General features: G+C 34.0%; 2 protein-coding genes across 2 annotated transcripts; one reads left to right on the forward strand and one right to left on the reverse strand.

Moving 5' to 3' along the window:
• Positions 1 to 2,368: 2,368 nt before the first annotated feature.
• LOC101253632 (uncharacterized) lies at positions 2,369 to 7,514 on the reverse strand. The gene is made up of 6 exons (XM_004248627.5): positions 7,201 to 7,514; positions 4,334 to 4,533; positions 3,571 to 3,711; positions 3,365 to 3,445; positions 2,790 to 2,914; positions 2,369 to 2,702 (listed from the first exon to the last, which is right to left on the reverse strand). Exons 1-6 carry the CDS (start codon positions 7,421 to 7,423, stop codon positions 2,654 to 2,656), a joined length of 819 nt encoding a protein of 272 aa, XP_004248675.1. The 5' UTR covers positions 7,424 to 7,514; the 3' UTR covers positions 2,369 to 2,653.
• Positions 7,515 to 12,656: 5,142 nt separating this feature from the next.
• On the forward strand, positions 12,657 to 24,493 carry LOC101247970 (uncharacterized). The gene is made up of 10 exons (XM_010329116.4): positions 12,657 to 13,174; positions 13,835 to 15,443; positions 15,688 to 17,124; positions 18,258 to 18,631; positions 18,789 to 20,449; positions 21,983 to 22,421; positions 22,620 to 22,779; positions 23,459 to 23,562; positions 23,672 to 23,763; positions 23,854 to 24,493. Exons 1-10 carry the CDS (start codon positions 12,960 to 12,962, stop codon positions 23,928 to 23,930), a joined length of 6,168 nt encoding a protein of 2,055 aa, XP_010327418.1. The 5' UTR covers positions 12,657 to 12,959; the 3' UTR covers positions 23,931 to 24,493.
• The last annotated feature ends 518 nt before the right edge of the window (positions 24,494 to 25,011 follow it).

A 25,011-nucleotide genomic window follows, 5' to 3' on the forward strand; every position in this document is an offset into this window, starting at 1 on the left:
AAAATCTACTTTTTTTTTTCTTGTTGCAACTACAAATTTCCTTTTTCATAATTTTTATTAAATACAATAAACTAGAATATATGCACGATCAGAAAAAAAAAAAAAAAGGAAGTTTTTAACTGTATATCTTTTCCTCTCAAAAGTACTTGTATAGAGTGTATGTCCAAAATGTTATCCAATTTTTCAAAGTAGTAAGCAGCTTTGCTGTTATGCTTGAAATTTTTCCGGATTAATGAATTCTGAATCGTATAATAATGATTTTAAATGATGATAATTGAATATAATTTAATAATTTTACTAAGAGAAATATATTATTTGAACTAGTTGCGAAGTTAGAGCATCAAGGATATCCAAAATTTAATATATATGTATAAAAAATATTGACTTGTATATTTGATACAATTTTTTATATACATAACATAACTTTTTAATAAAGAGTATTCGATTAATCACGCTAAACTATATATAATTGTCGAATTTAATTATGCAGACTACTAGTTTCGCACTATGGACGGACGATAGAGATGGAAGGCTAAAGTCAACAATTTGATTGCATTAAATGGGATTTGAAAGTTGATAACAAAAAGTGGGAGAAGTACTGTCATAAATTAGAATCGTAGACTTAGTTGAGATAAGCTCAAAGCCCATGGAGTGTAAATAGTATTCACAATGTAACGCCATATAAATTTGGTCACATGCATTGCTGTTGTAGAAGCATTTATGATTATGATTTGTATGAGATAAGAGTTTATAATTATTGTAGTCAAGTGGACTCCCTATATATTTGTTAATTGGGGGACATCTTTTCTAATGAGATAATTGTACATGTCTGATCTCCGTTGAAATTATTATTTTCTTTATTTTAATTTAATTATATGACGTTGATATTTAATTAATCATAACATTTTAAAGAAGCTTTTGAAATTAATATCTTTTAATAAGTAGTTGATATATGTACATACAGTCTTGTTCAAATGTGGAACACCGTTATTAAAAAAAGTATCAATTTGTACGTTCCTTCGCTAAAAAATTATATTTATATTTGTATATTTTGACTCTCTTTATATTAATTTCTAACTTCTCTGTTACTTTGTGTGCATTGTTTCCTAATTAAAAATAAGAGCATATATATTCTTCTCCTCTACTTTATTCATCTTTATTTAAAATGAAAGTATGCTTAGTTGACTGCTTTTATTCGAAAATTCAATTATCTACACTTACTAGATCAGTCTACAAATACTTTTTTAGTTCTTGTTGTTATACTTCTCATTAGAGTTGGTAATGAATTTTTTTTTTATAAAATTTAGTTTGATTTAATTTTTAATTTTAATTTTAATTTTAAATTTTGATAATGATTTGAATTTAATTTTAACAAAAAAATATATAATCAAATCAAATTAAACAATATAAAACTTATTTAAAAGTATATTTGTGTGTGCGCACACACATGTATATTTATGTGTGTTGAATTTTTACATAAAAGTCTAGAGTATAGCATATTAATTTTTTTGTGCTCTCGAATTATAATTTAAAACATTTTTCTATATAGTAATTCAATTATTTACTTTTCGTTTCTAGTTTGATTTATAGTCTTTGTTTTGATCATTCCAAAACATTATTTTATGTTCAAATAATTTGTCTTCGAATTTATTAATTGTTCTATCATTGTTTAATTCAATTATTATCAAGATAACGGGGCAAATCACATCTCTTTGATTTTTTAGGCTAAAAAATCATTGAACGAAATTTTAGAATATAAAGTTTCTTGAAAATGGCTTTATTTTTGGAAATGCATATGACTTTCTCAAGAAAGCTACATTCTCTATAATTTAATTAGATGTTTTTCTAGTTCGATTAAAACTAAAGCAATAAAAATTGACTTAGGACCCGTTTAGATGGGCTTAATAAAAGCAGCTTTAAAAAAGTACTTTTAGAAGTGCTGAAACTTATTTTTAAAATAAGCAGTCATGCGTTTGGATAAAAGTGCTGAAGTTGAAAGAGATGTTAGAGTTATATGGGTAATTTGGAGATTGTATAAAAACATTAAGGGCAAAAAGACAAAAATGTAGTCAACTTAAAACACCTTATAAGCTAAACAAAAAAAAAGCACCACTACCCCAGCTTTTAACTTTTGGCTTAAAATAAGTATTTTTTAACTTAAAATAAGTTATTTTCAGTATTATCAAACAGCTAAATAAGTCAAAAATCAGCTTTTAAGTCAGTTTGACCAGCTTTTAAGCTGAGCCTAATTGATTTGATCTAATTCCAACATTTGAGAAATCGATCCAAACCCACTATATACATCACTACAAGAAAATTCGTTTTTTTCAATAAACCATTTTATATTGTCATCAAACAGACACTATAGTTTATCTGAGAACCAGCATCATCAATCATTCAACTTAGTTCATGAAAACTACAAGTATGAACTACCTTTCTGAAGCAGAAAAAATTAGAGCTCATAACGAAAAATTTAAAACTATGATATTGATAGCCACAAAATCAACTACTTAATTTAAATAGTGCTAGCTTTACAAAAACATCCACGCTTGGTTTTGCCCCTGGAGAAACTAGACCAAGTTGGACTTGTGTAGGATACAAAAAAATAAGCAAAGGCAAGCGTGGTACACGAAATTTGTCCATCAAACTTCAGTTACACAACCCCTGAAGGAAGGCGCAAAACCAGCTGTCCTCCGAAAACACTGCAATACATTCATAAAATAAGAAGGATACGATCAATAGAGAAGAATAGTGAATAGAAAGGAAGGCATGGGATGCTGATACTCAACCTTTTAACGTAGTAGTAACAGAAGTCTGCTAAGATGAATGTCTGAACAACTTCAGATATAAGCACCATTGAAGGCCATAGACCATGACCCAACGCAACTAGTAGATGGCCGTTACTGTCCAAAACCTGTCGTCAGCCCAAGAGAAACTTAGAATGTTGATATGGATCTAAAGGTGACAATCTTCCTCAATCTCTAATCGTAGACTTAAGCCTAGAATCTCAACTTACAGCTATCATACAGAAAAGGATACGTTGTTCAACAAACTAAACATGTGTTCAAAGGGTCCTTCATCAGTTCCTACAATGTAGTCAATACTAGGTGCACAACCTGACTTTGTGAGAATTAATAAAACCAACACTTAGACATGCACGATAAGGCACTTATCAAAATCTAGGACAAAGTAACCAATACCACATATCTACTCATTTTTACTTCAACTAAGACGTCCAATCCATGCCAGTTCGAATCATTATAGTAGCCAAATAAGATACTGCGTCTATACCAAATATGAAGAATGGAAACCTTGTCAATGAAAACTTGTGTTTTATGCGATTTTTTAAGTTAGCAAATCAAACCTGGAGAATCCAATGAGCGCAGCTTAAGAACCTCGCAACACCCAACGCAAATACATAGTGAGCCGTGAATGGTTCAACTATCTGTAGACAATACACCAAGCATGTTGTCAAAGGTTACAAGAGCATTTGATCCAACTTCCTAGTCAGAACAGAAGTTTTATGAAAGCGAAATCTGCACGTTCATCAACAATAAACAGTAATTATACCTGAGTGTTTTGCATGACACGAAGTTGAGGAAGCACAGAAACCGCCTCCAAGTAAACACAGAAAGCCCAGAAGATTCTATTGATTAAGTGATGTGATGTCGATGGATGAATTAGCAAGGCTAAGGCAGCACAAGGGATGACCTGGACAAAAGTGGGTTATAACAATTTACTTCTAAAAGATAAGCCAGAAAAAACTCTACACAGCACGCATTACAGAGAATCATGCAACTGAAATCCTAAACAATCAAACAAAGAATAATAAAGACGATGAAATATTGGTAACTTTTTAGGATAAAGTAAACATTCGAGATCATTTCTAGTTTAAGTTTTGTACAACGTGACATGGACTACTATAGACAATACAAAAGCGAGAATAAAATCCCTTTCTTTACTCAAATGCATTCTTAAAAAGGGACTTCACTTTACAAATGTCATCATAATAAAAATCTGTCTTAAGTACAAATGACAAGATAATTTGATCTTAAGGAATTTCACAAAGAGAGATCAACCACACATGGATCTTCTCTAATCAAATTCCTAGTTTTCTCTATCTTTTTCATTTGCCAGTAACCAAGTAAAATTGTAATTGAATTGAAACAATTATTCAACATCATCACAAATACAGTCTGCTTCACTAGTACAGGTATAAGCGGTATCTGGTAGCTATATCTATCAAAGATCAGTACATCAATCATCAATTTATGGACTACCAACTAGACCTTGAATGAAGCACATCTTAAATTGAGGTTGTTTGAAGACTTACCACGTAATAAACTGAACAATTGTCTTTGTCCTCCATGTAACTTGATTCAAGTTTAAATCGGATCATAAAAATAACCCACAACGTTGTCGCCAATGTAGCTAAATCAAGTAAGGTATGTATATCATATTCCATGACAAAACTACAATACAGTCTGACAGCCAAAAACAGAGCAGTGAGCTCCTGGGATTTGAGTGAAATCCCTGCAATAGTATGAGAGTTACAAATGATCAGTGGCATGCAAAAGATAAAAACTAACATGGCAAATAGGAAAACCCAGCCATAGGATTGAGTCCAGATAAAATTGAGAAATAGGTTTCCTTTACTATTTCATTTTTTAAAATCTAGTTTATAAACAACAAGAACAACATATACCCAGTGGGGTCTGGGGAGGTTAGGATGTCCACTGACCATACCCTGTTGTTTCTGATAGACCTTCAGCTCAAAAGGGAAGTATGCGACACAAGATTGAAAGAACAGAGACAACAAAGTAGCAAGATACAAACAAATGCAGCGAGAGAAGTAATACACATCAAAGAATACAAACTATGAGCAAATTGAATAATACTACTAAGAGGACAATAGGAGGCTAGCCTACACCCTCTCCCACACGAAAAAAGGCAACATTCAGCTCTCTACTAACCTTCTACCCTAATCTTCGACCTTCATACCTTCCTATCTGACGTTATGTTCAGATGAAGCTGTGGATATGAGGAAAAAAACTCAAAAACTACAATGAACAGATAAAGAAGAGTACAGAGCAATTTACTAAAGAATAAGAATAAGATAAATGCTATCTCATGTGAAAACTAACAAGGGCACATGACCATGAAAAGGTTACAACATTCTATCAATAATTCTAGTACTATCACCTTATAACCCATCTCAATAGCACACAGTGATTTTCAACATGTATGAATTATAAATATGAAGTATTATGATATATAGCACAGAAATTGTGAAAAAGGCTTTGGCGTTTGGGGAAGTTATATTAAATGGAAAACAAAAAAAGATGCTCTCACCATCCATGTTACAGTGCAACAAAATGAATTTTGATATTATATTCAGAGGCCAAGTTTAGCCCCACAAAAAAGATTGATTGAATTGGCATTAGACAAAATTGTTGGCCTAATGTAGAAAATCACACATCTAGGTTAAGTCATCTAAGAAACATGAAAGCAAAATAAGTGGAGAAAAAGATGAGTTTTAGGGAGTTTCATGCATAGGACAAGACCTAAGTAAAAGGCAAATTTTAGAGAAGAGTTGTGACACTAGCAATGTTATATAGAACAATTGTTGTGCTTCTAAGGCGAAACAAATCCACAATCTGAATTGCAGGATTCAAATGTTAAGATGGCAAAGAGGTTATACAAAATCAGACAAGACTATACATGATCATATTTGACAAGAGTACAAATATCATAGAAATGATAAAATGCGAGAAGGCCGACTCAGATCATCTGATTATATCCTTATGCAACAGTCCTTAGGGGCGCCATTATGATAGTTGAAGGTGATATAACGAGGTATACCTAAGATCTCAGGGAAGAAAATTGTCTCAGAAAGTAGACAATCAAAATTAATATGGATTTAGCAACGAAGATATTATAACGGAGGCAAATGATCAAATAGGAAATCACACTATTTGAGATTAAGGCACATTTGTTGTTGTTACTCTTACACAAATCTGGTCTTCTTATGCTGGTTAGACACTTGCATGTCTGCGTAAATATGAGTTCCAGAGAATCTCCAGTTTTAGATAACTTTTAATTAGCCTTAAAATATCAATCATTTAGTATTGAAATTAATGGTCCTGAAAAGAGCAAAATGAATACAGAGGATTCATCCAGCCAACCCCAACTATTTTGGAGTTGTGGCATAATTCATAAGTTGACTGATATGCCAAGTTGTGAGATGTAAAGAAACTGAAGGCAAGTAAATACTGTTCAGGCACTTATGCTTCTTTGAAAAAAACAATGCTTTAGAAATAAGAAATAGGAATCTCATTCTCACAGACTGTTACTACCAAAGATCCCAGTAGCAAATGTTCGACCTCCTCTTCACCTGCATCGGTGTTTATTTAGAAAGAACGTAGAGGACAGAATTGTCTGAGAAGAATCATTCAATCATTTCCCACCATCTATTCAAATAACCAGTTAACCATAAAATTCCAGACTGTCAGATCACTAGCCATTAAGGTAGCTGCAGAAAAAAAACAGTCTCCATATGTTTTCATACAAATGCAAATGATTCATTACAATATAGCTGATTCAACCAACCCAAAGGTGGCAATGAAAAGCAAAAGTTAATAGGTATAGGGGACACACTTTTTGCATAGTCCAACTATGAAACTGGTACCATACAATTCATCAGTCACATTCATTACGTCAAAGACTCCACAAAATCAATATCATCCAATACAGCAATAGGTGGACTACAAAGGCCTAGCATGCAAGTAAAACTAATAAGATTCAATGTTTAAACGAATTCATCAGGAAGACCATAAAACTCCCAAATATAAATGAGTTTAAAACAGCTGAATAAAGTAATCTAAATAAAGCTGAATGAGTTCAGATGATTCAAACAGCTAATCCGTACTAGTTCAGAAGGTAGCACTGATTGATCGATAAATTAGTATTCAGTTAGGAATCGAGGGTCTTTCCAAAAGAGTCTCTCTACCATAGTGGTAATGTCTGCACACATTTTACCCTCTCCAAACTTCACTAGTGGGATTTCAATGGGCATATTGTTGTGTCTATTGCAAAAAGGTTCTAAATTTCAATCCAAGACTACCAATCAATGCAGATCTCCTAAAAGCACCAATTTTCGATAACAATATATAAGCAGAAAATAGAATGTGGGATTGTTACCAGCACAAGTTTTCTCTTTGGTGAGCTTATAGATAAGAACGGATATTCCGATGGCGTGAACAGCCTCGGCGGCGACGAAAAGGTTGTCGTGATCGTGAACAATGGCACGTAGCAGCACCAGAACTGTCATTCCGGTGACCACTGCCAGAAAAGCCTTTACCTTTGGCGGTTGCCGTTTAACCCATGTTGACACAGCGTGGATCGGCCTCCTCGGAGCCATCATACTGCTTTCTTGATGTGCTAAAATAAATTCGACTGTCAATTGAAAATTGGAGATCAATAAATATACCTTAAATTTCGTAACTTACCTTTTGTTATTAAAAAAAAAAAAAAGGAACCAAATCTATTTTTATTTGCTTTGATTTGTATTTTTAAAAATTAATATTATTTAGTTTGGTTTTGATTTTTGTTTCGAAAACTAATTCTACACATATTTCATAGTTAGAGTATGGTCAACCCAAACATCAAATTTTATATCAAATTTAGTCTAAAGTAGTATTTTTGATGTAATCAACTTCAATTTACCTTACTAAATTTTACATAAAAAAAAAAAGAAATATTTTTCTCCCCTTTCATTATTATATTATTTATTGGTTATTTTTAAGTACATTGTATTATTTGTTTAAAAATTTTATATATTTGCATTTCTAATTTTTTGTGAAAGTTAATTGTAGTTATATCCAATCATAATTTATAGTAAAATTAGCATAATTATTTTTTTTTTAAAAAGTGATATATAAAAAAATTAATTTATAAAAAAACTATATTTTATATCCAAAATTAATATTATAAAAATATTACATAAAAAATAATTAAATATACCAAAAAAATTTAATTAAAACATACCATTTATACGATGTTTAATTAAAATTTTGCATAATGAAATAATGATATATTATTTTTAATATAAATAATTTAAGTATAATTGAGTTATTGTATAAGAATTAATAATTATAATATTCAAAATGGAATAAAGACAATAATTCATTTTTCTCGTTTGAATGAATCGCTTCCTATACTTTGATGTATATATGATTAATAACTAAACTATTGAATCAAAAGTGATAACAAATCAATCAATTGAATTGGTTTGATTTTGATTTAAATAATTTATACTAATTAAATTAGGTTAATTTAATTTTGATAATATTTGTAAAAGCAATAATCCTAGGAGACTAAATAAATGAATTAATATTTAAAAATAAACAAATGAGCTACCCTAATAATATTTCATATCTTGGAACAAGGCAACAATATTTCAAAGTTAATTTCACTTAAATTTTCTAAAAATCAAAAAGTTCCAAGAAAAAACACTATTTCATTTAATTAGGTGGAGTGAATATCCCATCATGAAGTTTGGTGAACTATTTGTTTATATTTGGTCATAATATCTAACAACTTTAGTTGAATTGGATTAACTAATTTAACATGTGATTACAATACCTATATTATGAATCATGATGTGCATTAATATTGATTAGTATTCACAACTTTGTAATAAGCAAAATTAATATTAATATCCAAAGAAAGTATTAATCACCTAAAAGCTTATTCGTGCATCACGATTACTAAAAGCTTTAAACGAAAGTTAATTTAGAGGGTTATTATATATTTTTAAACATTTCAACTTTTATGATCAACTCGATTAATGATATTTTCGATGGTAATTTAAAATAGAAAGTCTTTTCAATTTGATTTGAGTCGGGATTCTTCACCAATAATAGCCTCTTGAATTTGTCGAATAAGTTCTTTCCCACAAAGTTTACCAAGCTACTTTCTTTCTTCTATGTTTAGTGACAAAAATATTTACACACCGATTATAAGCTAATTTATAATTGATTCCAACCGAAAAATAAAAGAAAATATCCATAATTTTTTACTCGATGTTTAAAGTATGCACAACTTGGAGTTAAGAGTTAAAATTTGAATCCTCTCCACCAACTCAACTTTTTCGATTCCTACCTCCTTAACTTCCCCAATCCCTATATATCTTAACTATTTCTCCCTGCCACTGAGGCTCCACTACTTACCATCTCTTGCCCCTATGGTGTTTTACTAGATTTCATATAAATGCTCTTAAGATAATGTCTTTTTTTACTTATAATTATAAAATACTGTAAAATAAGTAAGAAAACAATTTATTTTTTAAGAGTTTTTCGTGAATAGGGTGAGAGCGATCTCTATGGTAGACAAAATGAGAGAGGTGAGAATGTGATGGTTTGAACATGTAAAGAGGAGATTCATAGACACATCAAGGAGGAGATACAAAAGGTTTGTTATAAAAGGTAGAGGAAAGGCAGAGGTAGACCGAAGAAGTAATATTGGAGAGAGGTGATAAGACATGATCCGACACAACTTCAGGTTACCAAGGACATGACCTCAGAAGAGAAGGTATAGACGACGTTTATTAGGGTAAAATGTTAGTAGGTTGTGAAATTATGTCTTGCTTAGGTGACATGCTCATTGTTTAAAGTATGCGCAACTTGGAGTTAACACACCAACTCAACTTTCCTGATTCCTACCTTCTTAATTTTCCCAATCCCTATATATCTTAACCATTTCACCCTGCCACTGAGGCTCCACTACTTACTACTCTCGCTTTTTATTGTGTTTTACTAGATTTCATATAAATGCTCTTAAGATAATGTCTTTTTTACTTATAATTATAAAATATTGTAAAATAAGTAAGAAAACAATTTGTTATTTAAGAGTTTTTCATGAATAAGGTGAGAGCGATCTCTATGGTAGACAAAATGAGAGAAGTGAGATTGTGATGGTTTGAACATGTAAAGAGGAGATTCATAGACACATCAAGGAGGAGGTACAAAAGGTTCGTTATAAAGGGTAGAGGAAAGGCAGAGGTAGACCGAAGAAGTAATATTGGAGAGAGGTAATAAGACATGATCCGACACAACTTCAGGTTACCAAGGATATGATCTCAGAAGATAATGTATAGAAGACGTTTATTAGGGTAAAACGTTAGTAAGTTGTGCAATTATGTCTTAATTAGGTGACTTGTTTTCATTTATATTAGTTGTATCTAATATTGTAGTTTTTGTTTTGATTTTATCATTGTTTTATTGTTTTCAATAATCTATCCTAGTATGTTGTTTAATGTCTTTTAATTTTCACATTATTTTATTATTGTTTTCGAATCCTTTTCGGTAGACTTTGCAATGCTACTTGTTAATTGATATATTATCTTTACGATTCCCTTATTCTTTATGTATGAATTTGTTGCACTTGAGTCATGAGTTTTTCAAAAATAAAATATAAGATTTGTGTATATTCTATGCTTTCCAGACCTTACTATGAGACTTCACTGGAATATTATTGTTATTGTAATATTCTTGTACCACACACACTCTAAAATTTTATTAATCGATTAAGAATTGAAGTCGAAGATTATTCTTTACTAAATAATTTTTAATTATTTTCTAGATCTATTTCGATATTTTCTCTTTCATTCTTCCTTAGTATTGTTGTTATAAGTAAATTTTTTTATAATAGTATGGAGAAAATGGTCAACCCCACTCCCCAAACTTATAATCGAATTTTCAACTACACACTCATACTTTATGGGGGTTTCATTACCCCTGAACATTTTTAAAGTAGAATATATATTCTCTTAATAATTTACTCCCAAATTCGTATTAAGTGGTGTTGGACACACGCCCGCCACGTAGTATATATTTTTTAATATATAAAAATCAATGATTTTGTTTTCTTTATCTCAAGGCATGACATTAACTACTGGTTGAAGATTTTTCCATCCAAATTTCTCTCAATCTTAAAAATTCTCTATTTTTTTCATAAATCGCCTAATTACCCTTCAAAATCTCAATTTCTACATCATTTTCTGTTTTTCTCTCGATATAAATGAAATTTCACTCAAAATCATTAACAAATGCTCCAAAAATTTGATCAATTTGGGGATTAAATTTTTAGATGTAGTTAGTTTAGTTTCGTTGGATAAAAATCTTTAAAATGAAGATATTCTAAGATTTTTGTACTATTCGATATTTATTGTAGATTCGATAGCAAAAACTTTATCAGATCTGAAATAGGAAGGTAGATGCAACACCTAACCATTTAAATTTTGTGTTTATGCTTGAATTTGCATCTCATACTTTAAAAATCTTGAAGCTACAAAGGAAGTGACATTGGTGGTTTACAACGAAATTGATGGTTGATGAGTTTGTTCTCACGTAGTGAAAGGCCGATGAAAACGAAGAATTGGTGGTGGATGAGTGAAGTTCATATGGTGCCGCCGCTGCTGCAGCCCATGTTGTTGTTGCTGATATTTTTTGGTAAAGAAAAAAAAGATAAGGTTCCTAGTTTTTCTTGTTGAAGAGAAAGAAGAAAAGAAACTTAAAAGTAAAATAAAAAACAAAGGAAAGGAAACATTAAAAAAGTGAAAATACACGAGTTTCCCTTCAACCTATGTAAATTTCAAATACACACTTATACTATACTAAGGTTCTACTACCCATGAACTTATTTTATAAATAATTTCTCTAGTCCTTTTCGGCCTACGCGACAGTAGTTTGAAAAAAAATGTCAATACACGTTGGGTCCACAAGATAGTGCCACGCATGCCGAAAGGGGTAGAAAATTATTTATAAGATAAGTTCAGGGGGTGATAGGACCTAGTATAGTATACGTGTGTCTCTGAGATTTCGTGCAGAATTAGGGGTGTGCATCGGTCAGTTCGGTTCGATTTTATGTGTTATCGATTTGGTTTATCGGTTTTCAATTTTTAAATAAACTAACCCGATAACAAATCAATAAGATATTATTTATCGATTTGGTTTTCGATTTATCCAATAAGAAAATATCCGTAAAATATTATATGACGTCTTACTTAGCTAAATATAGTAGAACGTTATAATTACATGTCAATGCCAAAACATAGTACGAACATTTACAAACTTGCAAATGCTACAACCTACAAGTACAAACTAAAACTAAAATCAACTAGTCAAACAAGACTAAAACTAAAACTAAAATTAAAATCAAAAGCTACAATTGCGAAACTTTACATTAGTTTTTAATTTTTTAGTAAATAATAAAACTAGTAAAGCGGCCTAGTGTGAAGTAGATAGAGTATTAATAATTTGATATAGTTATAATGTCTAGTTATATATTAAAATATTAGGGAGGGTAAAATAGTAAATTATTACTATTTTATTGGGTTTCGGTTTATCCAATAATCCAATAGTAAAATTAGATACCGAACCAACAACCAATGACTTTTTTTATAAACCCATTAAAAATCCAATAACCCAATAACAACAACCCAATAATATTTTTTCGATTCGATTTATCGATCGATTTAATTTTTGCACACCCCTATGCATAATGTTTCATTATTTGTTTTTGCTCTCACTCTGTAGAGTAACTACACATTCCTTGCCATCTCAGCACATAAGAAGCAAATAATTTCATTTTAAAATAGTTTAAGGAGATAATAAAATCACTCTAAAATATGAGTGTGTAATTGAAAATTTGATTAGAAATTGAGAGTATTTTTGACCATTTTTATGTGTTGACAATAAATCAATTAACACATTACATTTTTTATCCGTTTAGATTCAAAGTCTAAAAACCCTTATAATAAAAAAATTTCAGAGTTTTGGACAAATCGATTGACCTCGAGCGCTAAACGGCGTCGCATCTTTCTAAGCCAAAACCCTGCTAAAACCCTAACAACAATGGCGGATTGTGAGTAGAACTCAGAACACGGAAAGATCAAAAGGATGAAGATGAAGAAACGAAAGCAACATAGCACTGACAAAGAAGAAGGCTGTAGCAGACCTTCAAAATCCCATCGCACCGAACAGCTGGCTGGTGAAGTTGAAGAACCTATAGCTGTTCCAGAAAGTGAAGAAGCAATAAACATACAGGATGATTCCCCATGGAGAAATCTACAGTTGATATTGTCCCTTCAGAACAACTCTATTCCTCTCCAAGAGTCAGTACTAATACTTCAATGTTTGGCTATATTTTGCTGATAAAAAAGTTCTGTCTCGTTTCTGTTATAGAGTGTTTTTTTTTTTGGCTTTGTTTGCAAGTTGACGGATTTGGTTTTGGGAAATTTAATTTTCTTATTAGTTAGAAGAGAAACTTTGTGCATTTGATAGTTTTATTTTTTCTTCTAAACAAATACGCGAAATTCAAGCTAGTTGGTCTGCTATATGAATAATCATTATAGATGGGAATTAATCATAAATTGACTAGTTTTATGCTGTCTGTCAACATACCTTAACCCTTCTCGGGCAATGTTAGCAAGTTCACAGGCAGAGTTGTATGTTTGGACAAGAATGGAGAACAATTCTTTAGGAAAAAAAGAATATCTAAGCTGATAATTGGTTCAAACTTTTGAAAAAGGGTTGCTCCAAATGCCATTGCAAAAACTGTTTCTCAACCAAAACTAACTGAATTTTTTTAATTCTCTAGCTTTTAGATGAAAACTAGTTTTTGCAACAAAAAGCTGATTTTTTTTTTTTTGGCAAAGATTCTTCTTTGACCTTTTGAACCAAGTGCCAGCTATAATTTTCATGTCGAAACACAAGTGTTCTCTTTGATTATTGTGAAATGATGATTTTCTTCTAACAAACTAATTTTAGTGCAGAAAATTGGAGCTGGCATATAATTATGTGAAATCAAGAACAGAAGGGGCTGGTGAATGCAGGGAGGACATTCAGACAGTAAACTTTTCAAGAGTGGTAGTTTTCTTGAATAATTGGGTCCAGAGGATACTAGTTTCTTCTGAAAAGAAAATTAGGGTGGAAGGAGACAAGCATGCGATGGAAATTGCAGGGTCATATTCAGATTGCAGATGTTGGGTGATTTTCAGGTTCTGCTTGGAGGAATCAAAGAAGATGGGTGTTTCATTACACTTCTTAAGGGACTTGTTACGGGTCATCCAGTACATTTCAAGGGATGCATTGATACGTCTGGGTGATCAGCCTATGGTAAGTGAAGATTTGGAGTTGCATAACATTGTGCTTGATTGCATATCTCTGGTCTTCTCATCTCATGGGGGTATTTCTAATGAAAATCTAGACTTATGGATATCATTGATTAGTGTGGTGCTTGAATTTCTCCGAAAGGTCCTCAATGATAAGCTCGATGGAACGAAGGCGGGTATTTTTGCCAAGCAGTTGTCTTGCTGCTTGCTTGAGCCATTTGTTAAGTTTCTAAAGGTCCATCCAACTCGTAAAAATGGTTTCCGCGAGTTTATAGATAAGCTTTTTGAAGATTTGGTGATTGTGTGGGATGTGTTAGATGTTCATGGCTGTGAAAGCAATCCAGAATGGAAAAGAAATCTATTGGTGTTGATAGAAGAAGTTTTGTCACAGGCATTATTCCATCCAACTCATATTGATGGATTTTTGAGCCTCCAAAGTACATCCAAATATAGGCATTCCGATGATAAAAAATCAAAAGAGGAGAAAACTTTCATAAAAAGTTACCATAGACACTTATTTGATAAGTTGGGGAAGATTATAACTGGGAAGAATGAGTCAGCACTCAGTGGTGCTGGAGAGCTGCTTCGTCTGTTCATTAATTGTATTTATATGAAGAATGGGGTTGTAGTCGGTGCAGAAGCATTTAGACACCAGGAAGGCAATTCTACTGCTTTTTCCAGGAGCTCTTCCAACAGCTCTGCGATCTCAACAAGTCCTCCCCAATATGCTCTGCCTGCAGAAGCACGGAAATCAGTTTTTGATTTTTTTGTAGAGATTATGGAACTTTTCTTATCAGAGATTTATACTCACTCACAGGCCGGTGTGGATGCTGAACCTCTGTATATGGGTCTTAGCACATTAAGATCTATCAATAAGTTGCTTGCAACATGTGTACAGGAAAAGGTATATATACGAACTGAAGATACCTCCGAAGGGGCTTGTTTTAATTTTTTGAAGTTAATTTATGATGCGATCATGTCACTTGCTGTCCAAATGAATCGGTTACTACAATCATTTGACTCTCCAGAAGAACGAATACCCGGGCAATTGTTGATTCTAGCTGCCAAGGAAATTTTTCTTGCTATTCATTATTTAGTGGATATTGAATATGAGGTTGTTGGGGATGATCTAGAAAAACTATGGGGTATGATACTTGCTCTTACAACCAGTAGTCACCCTCTGATGAAAGCTTCAGATCAACATTTGTTGACTTCAGAGGTACTTAAGCTTGGATGCAGACTGGTTCACCTCTACAGTGAACTTCGACAGGTTTGTGAGTTTTGTTGATTAATTTGTAGACAATTACTTTGTATTATGGAGGAATACCTTAAATTTTTTAGAAGGTATGACACCTTCACATAACACCTTAGTTTCATGAACAGCTATCCACCTTCTTCTGCACCTTTTGTGCTAGTGATAATGCGTGAGCTAACTTTTGATTTCATGCTTTACTATTGTTTATTTTTTGGGGAATCGAATCATTTTTTGGTCCTTTTTATCCTAAACTTTATAGGTTAACATTGCCATATTCACACTAAGCAAAGCTGTAAGAGATGTATTATCATCATTCAGAAGCAACAAAGTGATCAAATCTTCAATGCTCTGTCACTCATTTGCTAATTCTATGAGCATGTTATTGTGCTCTCCAGAATTCAGACTTTCCATCAGAAATGCTGTCAAGTCCATTCCTGAGGGCCAAGCAAGTGGATGCATCCGACAGATGATTGTTGATGTTGCAGAATCTCTGGAATGGATAAAATCTGAATATCAGTTGCCTGCTGAGAGTGATTTTGCAGAACCATGTTTTAGTAGTTGTGGCACACTTTGCTTTGATCTAAAAGCTGAGATTTTGGGGAAAAGCTTGACTGAAATGTATACCCTTATTCTCGACTCAATAACTATTACTACTGGTAATAGCAACCTCATTGCTCTTTCCGTGAAAGATTTGATGGCTGTTATTCGCCCTGGTTTGAGTAGCTTGGTCTCTCAAGGTCCAGATATTCTTAGCGTTTTCTTTACTCTGGTAACAGGCAGAGGATTCAGTAAGGCAGCTGCACTTGGGAATGACATTCTCTCAGCATGCTGGATTGTGGTCTTTTTCTTCCGTTTGTATATGTCTTGCAGAAGCTTGCAAAGACAAGCCATCAGCCTGATGCCCCCAGATGCATCAAGGAAGATGTCAAGAGTACTTACTGATTCTTTTTCAGCTTATTCTGCGAAGGACTGGTTGGAGAGCAGTGGTTGGGAAGACGAAAGTTATTTTTCATGGGTTGTCCAACCTTCAGCTCCTCTTCCTGCTGTTTTACATATTATTGCTGAGTTTTGTGATCAGCACACTGTTATAGTTTGCTATCCCCTTATTTATGTATTGAGTGGCATGGCTCTTCAAAGACTAGTTGATTTAAATAGGCAAATGAAGTCCATTGATTACTTGCTTCAGAGGAATAATAATATTGTACAGACTATATTAGATAATGATGCTGGTCTATCATCATACTCCAAGGATACTAAAAAGTGGAACAAACATGTCTCAACTCTGAAGAAAGAGGCAGCAGACCTCACAGAATTCATGATAAGATATCTCTCATTAGTGACTGAAGATAGGATATATAAGTCCACAGTTGACCAAGTAAGCAGTAAGAATACATATCTCAATCATCTGTACGAAACTGAGGTATGGGATCTTGGTACCGGATCTATAGATGAGAAGCTGTTTCCATCTGCTTTGTGGTGGATTATTTGCCAAAATGTTGATATCTGGTGTCCTCATGCTTCTAAAAAAGACATGAAAAAGTTTCTTTTGGCTTTAATTCAGAACTCCCGTCCTTGTTTAAGCACGAATATGAGTGATCTCAGGAATTATATAGAGAAATCTGGCCACGTGACAGGAGTCAATCGACATTTGATCTCAGTGGAACTTCTGAGCAACATCATTCTATATGAACAAAGAGTAAGTTCTTGGGTAGCCTCTTCAGCACATACATTTAGCACTGTTTTAGCTTTACTAATGACCATCAAATCTTCATGCATCACATGTCACAACTTTGTGAAAGAACCTTTCTATGAATCCATGTAAAAGTATTTGTTAATCCCTCAATTAAGAAGATCTCAGCCAAAGAAGACACGGCAAGGAAGCAGGTTTATGCTCTTTGGTTTGACTGCAGGCTTCGTGGGTATAACTTGAACATTGTGATATATAAACTGAAGTAAAATTTCATCTACTTATAGAAAGACCCACATAAACACTAGACTCTTCACTTTCGGTGCCGAACACTTAGTTGACATAACATGGCGTGGGATCCGTACCCGATCTAGTCAATAGATTTTGAGTACTTTGACTAAAATCGATGGAGAAATTTCGGACAGATTCAATGATTTGTGTAATCAAATCAAATGCTTAGGCGAAATTGAAAAAAATGGAATAGCTTGCATATAGAATGTTCTCTGTCACTCCTTTTTGTTTTATCTCATTCCAAGATTTTCCTAAAGTTTTCCATTTAATATCTCGTAATTTAGGTTTTATAACCCTATTTTTAGATATTTGAATTTTTTTTAGCTGAATGCCCGCACCCGTGGCGTATCCATACCTGGCTCCTTATCCCCAAATTTTATAGTTTAGATCATGAAGGATCCGACCTCTAGATCTGCACCTGTATCAGACACTTGCAAGTTGCACCCGAGTCCAAGCAACTTAACAGAAACATATTCATATGTGAAATCGATCCTGATATGCAATTTGGACTTGTGTAGCAGTTAATGCCTGCTACAATTTGAGATTCAAGTCTGAGTCCTCCTGGAGGCAGGTTTTCATAATCTAGTAAGAAACTAAGAATGATGTTGCAGGTAGATCACGTAAAGTTTGGTTGCTTAGGTCTCTCTATGTCAAACTGTCAGTTGCATAAGGGGTCACATTAGCATCCCACATTTGTTGGGGATTTTGGACACTTCTCATGTCCTGGTGTAGTAGATTTTCGAGAATCCTATTCCACTTACCCCTTAGAGTTATTGTGCTCTCTGGTTGCCTTGTTGAGTTCTATTGAGAATGATAATTTCTTGTGGTATTCTAACTGTATGTTATGATAGCCCATTTGCAGGCACATGGCATCCGTATTTTGCCAAATTTTGAAGAAGTCGGTGTCGTCAATATTTTCATATGTTGGAGAAGTTGATGTAAATGGTGCACCTGATTGGGAGAATGCTATTCTCATGCTTGAAAAGTCATCGACTATATTTTTCAGAAGTAATCATCCTCAGGATAATGACTCATTATTGATAGAGCCAGTCCATCATTTGCTAAATGACATACCTGCTGAACTTATTGAAAAGGAACCAAGTCCTTTAAACGCAGAAATCACCAGATGCCGGGCATTTCTCAACCTTTTGAGCTGGATACCGAAAGGACATCTTAGTTCAAAATCGTTCTCACGTTATGCGACTAGCATTCTCAATATCGACAGGTATCACATCTTCACCCTTTTTTTTGTTTTCAGTAGACATTAAAGCCTTTAGCATTAGCTGTTGGAAAGCTTTTAGATATTGACATGACAACTTCAAGGCTCAGGCTAGTAATATAAACTGTAATGTTGGTTTGCTAAAAAGGCTATAATATTTCAGGCTTGTGGTTGGCTGCTTGTTTGATCAACATGGTTCAGTAGCTTTATGCAGCCGTTATGAGCTCTTGAGGTTGCTTTTAACCTGCCGGAGAACCTTCAAAAATCTGTTAATGGCATCACGCGAAGGGAAGAAAGGTCATCAATCCTTGCTAGCTTGCTTCCTGTCGGAAAGCTCTCCTGTTTTTTGGCTTCTGAAGTCATTGTCTGCAGTAACTGGTTTTCTGAGTGTGATTTCTCAAGAGACTTCTCCTCAATTAAAACATATGATTTTCTCGTTGATGGATCACACATCTTTTATCCTTTTGACTCTGTTCAAAGATCAATTTGAAGCCATTTTTGCTGATGGCCAAGAAGAGACTGTTCTGAGAGAAAATGGTCCGTGTTCACAATTCTCTGATAACAACGATGCATGGAGAAGTGTTTCATCTGTAGCTGGCACCTTAACAGGACATGCACAGGAATTGCTGGACTCCCTAAATCTAGCGGTTGTTAACAGAAAAGTGGGTGATCTAGCTGGGCTTCAGGAAATGGATAAAATCTCACCTGTGATCTCTTGCTTTCAGGGCTTCTTATGTGGTCTAGTTTCTGCAATGGACAGTTTGGATATTAAAAGTAGCAGTACTTTTATAGAATCAACTATCTGCAACCTGAAAATGAAACCATGTATAGAGACGTGTGCAAACTTGTTATACTCCATTTTGCATTTGTTATTTCTTGAGGGTGATCAATGCCCTCAAGGTTTGTCTAGTACCCACACTACTATTGAGACAGAATGTTGCAATGAACTATTGGCTGCGGGAACTTACCAATCTAGGGACTCTGCCGATGAGGCTAATAATGTGAATAAGGAAGAACACTATTCTGGTTCTGCTGACTCCTTACAGTCTAATGACAGTAAGAATGACTTGCAAAAGTTTGGAGGTATTGAGTCTCTTTTGGCCAATGTGGACTTTGAGCAACAATATTTGAGGAAATCTTTATTGCAAGCACTTTCCATAGGAGAAAATCTTGAAGCAGCATTTTGTCTGAAGCATATTTTTGGTGCTTCTTCAGCTATTCTAAAATTTTCGCTGCATACCAAGTCTACTTCCTTGCCGAAGAATCTTCTTCCCTTACTAATCCGTGTCTCTCATGTCTTGCTTTCTGATTTTGCCAACCACAGTGGGTCACTTGAACAGTTCTCTTTTATTTGGTTAGATGGTGTTGCAAAGTTCATTGGAGAGCTGGGAAAAGTATTTCCGCTGCTTAATCCTTTGTCTTCTAGAGATTTATTTGTGAAGCATATAGAATTGCATTTGAGGGCCATGGGGAAGTGCATATCTTTACAGGGGAAGGAAGCTACTCTAGCATCTCGAGAGATAGAATCAAGTACCAAGATGCTAAGTGGTCTGCCAGAACATGACCTATCCAACTCTCATTGGCTAAACCACTTGGATGAGTTAAAATCCAGATTGAGGATGTCATTCGCAAATTTTGTCAGCAGAGCTTCTGAATTGCATTTATTGTCTGCTATTCAAGCTATTGAGAGAGCATTAGTTGGTGTGCAGGAACACTGCATTATTAACTATGAAATAACTACTGGAAGTTCACATGGAGCACAGGTCTCTGCTTATGTTGCTGCAGGCATTGATTGCTTGGATCTGATTCTTGAATCTGTATCAGGTACTATTTTATATCCAAGGTTTACTTTCAAGTACTAAGCTTGTGTTTGGACATGCAATATTAAGTCATAATTTCAAATCAGTGTTTGGACATGTGATCTGAGATCACGTTTTCAAATCCCCAGTTCTCCAAAAATCTCAAATCATGATTTCAACTTTTGTAAATGTAAAACTTGACCCATAAGTTTATATTTTCAAAAGAGAAAGGACCCGCCATTTTAAATTTTGCAAAAGAACTTATTTTCAGCGTGAAAAGATAGTTTGTACCATGTGAAATTATCATATTAAAGAATAACTAGTTACTACTGTTGACTAGTGAATCCTTATAAAATTATGTGTATTTGCAAGTTCGTATTCACAAACATATATTTATAAAAGTAACATGGATATATGTGATCTATCAATGTGGCGCCTTTTGATATTCCAATATCTTGTTTATAAATTGTGGTTTGTTCAATTTTGTAAGATTGCGTAATAATTGGGGAAGTTTTGATAGTTATCACAACTTGTGGGGTTTTCATGTTTATATTAAAAAATGCAACTGAAGAAATCCGAATAGAATCAAAACTTCTACTTCATATCAATTTGATTTCATATCACATGTCCAAATGGGGGCCTAAGCCAAAAATGCGAGATAGGTATCACAATGTTTACGTCAAAGTTCTTTGCTTTCATTTGGACTCCACAAATGATCAGCATTTTTTTCTCACAGATATTACATAATTTTGTCTGGATAAGAGAGAAATTAAGCTCTTTAGATTGCAAGAAAGATCAAGAGATGTTGTATTTACATTTCAGTTTTAGCCTTGTGAAGGATAAGAAAACACTGGTTCTTCAGTTCCAAAAAAAAGAAAAAACACTCTGGTTCTTGTCGTCTTGTCGACATGAAATTAACTGAATAGCTCTAGCAATCAGATGCTCATTATGCTATTACTAATGTTTGAATGTGAAAAAAATTTAAATGGTTTGAATTCTGAAAGGATATGTTTGAGTAGGAGCTAGTAGGGCTGTTCAAATAGTTTTTAATTCCTCAGATGTTGCATTACATGAAATATGAAAGCTCTGGTTTGGACAGTTAAGTAACTTTAAGTCATAAATCACAAGAGGAGTGTGATGAGTGCAGGGGAGAAAATAGCATAGTCTCCCTGAAAAGGGGGACTTTTAATTCTTTTTGTCCATGATTTCTCGTTTTTTTTTTTGAGGATCTTTTGACTGGGATTTTGTTACTTTGTCAGAACACTAAATTAATCAAAAGGAACAATAGTTTCCTTGGCTTTACTCATTGCATGTAAAGAGACTAAGACGACATCAGTTTTAGGATGTCTTCAGAGGCAAAGTAGTACTTGCAAAGATCTCTATCTATGTGTGAGCTCTCTCTGGAAGCTGTGATGTTTTTCATTTTTTGTTGGATGGTTTAGGGAGCTGATTGTTCTTCATATTAAGTTGCAAAAAAATCCCGATACTGTTGCCCTATACTTGTATTTTAGATTTGTTCATAACTTGTGGTTTCGTATGTCCTTTGTCTTTTTTATAGGGCGTAAAAAGGTGGCTGTGATCAAAAGGCATATCCAGAACTTAGTATCATCTCTACTCAATGTAATCCTGCACCTGCAAGGCCCCAAGATGTTTTTCAGAAATCATAAGTTCAGGAAAGATTTTGCTGAACCCGACCCTGGCTCTGTTTGTCTGATGTGCATTTCAGTGCTGACAAAAATTTCTGCTAAACACGCTTTCTTCCAATTGGAAGCATGCCATATTGGGCAGTTATTGCATCTGCCTGCTACAGTATTTCAGTGTGCTTTTCAGCTTTGGACATCCAAAGTTCTGCTTTGTTCTAATTATACAGGAGGCTCGACTTTCGAAGAAACTGAGGTTCCTGGAAGCGAAAGAAGCGTCGTGGATAGAGAATTTTGCATAAAGCTATATGCTGCATGCTGCCGAATGCTGTGTACTGTTCTAAAGCATCACAGAAGGTTTGCTACTTCCTTTGTTCTTATTTCCTTCAAACTAGAAATATTTGTGGCCTATTCCCTTGTGTTGTTCACACTGCAATTTATGATGATTACTTGGGAACTTCAAAAGAGATAGAGAAACATTATAGATGTGTGGATGTTGAGCAAATATTCTCTTATAAGTCCATGATCTATTCTCTTGGTGTTCGCGATATGTAGTGAGACACGGCGCTGCATCGCGCTTCTGGAAGATTCAGTTGGCAGACTTCTTAATTGTTTGGAGATGGTATGCACTAGTCCAGTTGGAGGAGATTATTTTGGATGGGAAGTTCAAGTAGGAGTAAAATGCGCCAGTTTTCTTCGAAGGGTGTATGAAGAGGTAAGGTTACTTCTACGTTATACTCTCTCCTCAATAATGGAATTTTCAATTACTGAAATGTTGGGTTAACATGATCTAAATACATCCTGCATCATTTATAGTTGCCTTTTGCTTTTCTGAAAAAATGGAGTAGAAGACAGATGGCTTTCGGGCTTTACAGGTTGCTTCTGGATACTTAGGCCTAGGCTCATGAGTGCTTTCATGATTCGAAATTCATGACCCTGCCCAAAATTGAATGTACTATAAACAGTGCTCAACTTGGAAGAACTTGCGTTGAGCTTGACTTCGAACATGTTAGTTCTAAGCTTTGATTTAGTCATAGTCAGTTCTGAGGTGGTTGTTCCCATTCACAACTAGCTTTGTACCGAGTTCCTTTTTTATCCATTTGCTAGCTTGGCAGTTAGTATTGGAAGTCATTAATAAAATTTCCATTAGTTATCAAAAGAGAAGTTCTGAGATTGTTGAAACTAGATAACATAGGAGGCATTCCTTTGATTTAAAGATAATTTGACGATGTTGGTTTCTTGTCTCAATTACATTGTCAGAAGGGTGCTAGTGCAAGTTTCGATTTAGGGTCATCAATGCATTAGTTTCATTCACTATTTGTCAATTCACCTAATTCCAAGAGGTTTCTTTTATATGTCTTTCATACAATGACTGTCCCCTTTCTATATTGCAGATTAGGCAGCACAAAGATGTCTATGGTAACAATTGTTTTCAATTCCTATCTTGCTACATATGGGTGTACTGTGGATATGGCCGGCTTAGAAATGGAATTATCCGGTACTTTTTTGTTGTATTCACTTTTGATTTTAATGTTAGAGGCACAATGTGATTTGCATTCTTGATTCCTGTTCTCTTATCTTAATGATTTTTTTTTTCAACTTGGAAGGGAAATCGATGAAGCTTTAAGACCTGGTGTCTATGCTTTAGTAGATGCTTGTTCAGAAGACGATCTTCAACGTCTTCACACAGTATTCGGAGGTGAGCAATCTCAACCTGTTCTAAAGTTTGAAAGAATATTAAGCTATTAGTTGTCTGTTGGCTCACTATTTAATCTTTCTGTTTTTATAGAGGGACCCTGCAGAAATACCCTTGCTACTTTGCAACATGATTACAAGATTCATTTCCAGTATGGTGGAAAAGTGTGATTGATCATCATAACTACTTTTGTTGGCAAAGTCTCTTTGTGGAGTTTCCTCGTATCACTACATTGCTCACAGGGTTGAAGGCTCGCAGCGGGGGCATTCACCTGCAGCCTGTTTTAACAGCTATCGGATAACGCCCCTCTTGATCCGTTCTTCAAGACCTACAGTTGAAGGCTAATCAAAGAATGCAAAATTTGACATTGGTTCCTTGGGACATGCTTGTGCTCTGCTGCTAAAATGTTGTAGCAAACTGTATACACACACCCTTCTTCGAAAGCTGAGACTCAATTCTGTACAAAGAAGTTTTGCTGAGCTCGAGCCTGGGGAGTTCATGTGTACTAGTATGAGTAGAAGTATGGCATCATCTCTTTTTAATTATGTGAATTTGATATCCCTTGCCAATGCTTTGAAACTCGAGGGGCAATAGACCTTTTTGAAAGCACATAAGATTTAATTGAAAATATTTTCCAGTTCAATTATATGTATAATGTATGGATCCAATTTTATTTGGCCGATGTGAACAAATACCCAATTTTGTGATAGTCATGTCATTTTTGTGCCCATTATATTTTTATGCAAGTTTATTTGCTTTGGGAACAACTTCAGACATACGCCGCCGTTGATGTTGGAAATTGTGAAGGCCAAACATTATATTTTTGGCCTCAAGTTTGGTATGACTTGTCAAGTTCTAGACATAATTTTTTTTACTGAAGTTTTTTTTTTAATAATTGAGAAATACATTATTTACCTGTCGCATTTGGAACCAATCATAACCTTATAAATTCGGTGGATAATGAGTCTGTTCTTCTATTCTTCTCCACTTAAATATCGAGTTTAACTTTGTATGGTGTGGGATTCAAACCTGCTACCTAAATCAAATCCTTCACCTTTTGCCACTCGAGCATGCCTTGGGGCTTTTTTTTTTTACTGAAATTATTGATTGATTTGATAAAGCTAAACTTGGGACATTTTTTGGCTATAGTTGTGGCCTAAGCAAGGATCTAACTTCAGTCATGTGATTGTATTGCATATAAGAATTGGATAAACTTTAGTGATGTATGATTTGACTTTTATAAAAGAAAAA

This window comes from Solanum lycopersicum, chromosome 10 (assembly GCF_036512215.1).
Source record: "Solanum lycopersicum chromosome 10, SLM_r2.1".
NCBI classification, from domain to species: Eukaryota; Viridiplantae; Streptophyta; class Magnoliopsida; order Solanales; family Solanaceae; genus Solanum; species Solanum lycopersicum.

Excerpts from the sequence above, each read along its gene's own strand:
- LOC101253632 (XM_004248627.5), bottom strand. The coding sequence starts at position 7,423 with ATGATGGCTCCGAGGAGGCCGATCCACGCTGTGTCAACATGGGTTAAA. Across the intron at positions 3,712-4,333 it reads ATTGTTCAGTTTATTACGTG|GTCATCCCTTGTGCTGCCTT; the intron begins GTAAGTCTTCAA and ends ACTTTTGTCCAG. Across the intron at positions 2,703-2,789 it reads TGTTACTACTACGTTAAAAG|TGTTTTCGGAGGACAGCTGG; the intron begins GTTGAGTATCAG and ends AATGTATTGCAG.
- LOC101247970 (XM_010329116.4), top strand. The coding sequence starts at position 12,960 with ATGAAGATGAAGAAACGAAAGCAACATAGCACTGACAAAGAAGAAGGC. Across the intron at positions 15,444-15,687 it reads TCTACAGTGAACTTCGACAG|GTTAACATTGCCATATTCAC; the intron begins GTTTGTGAGTTT and ends TAAACTTTATAG. Across the intron at positions 17,125-18,257 it reads TCATTCTATATGAACAAAGA|CCCATTTGCAGGCACATGGC; the intron begins GTAAGTTCTTGG and ends ATGTTATGATAG.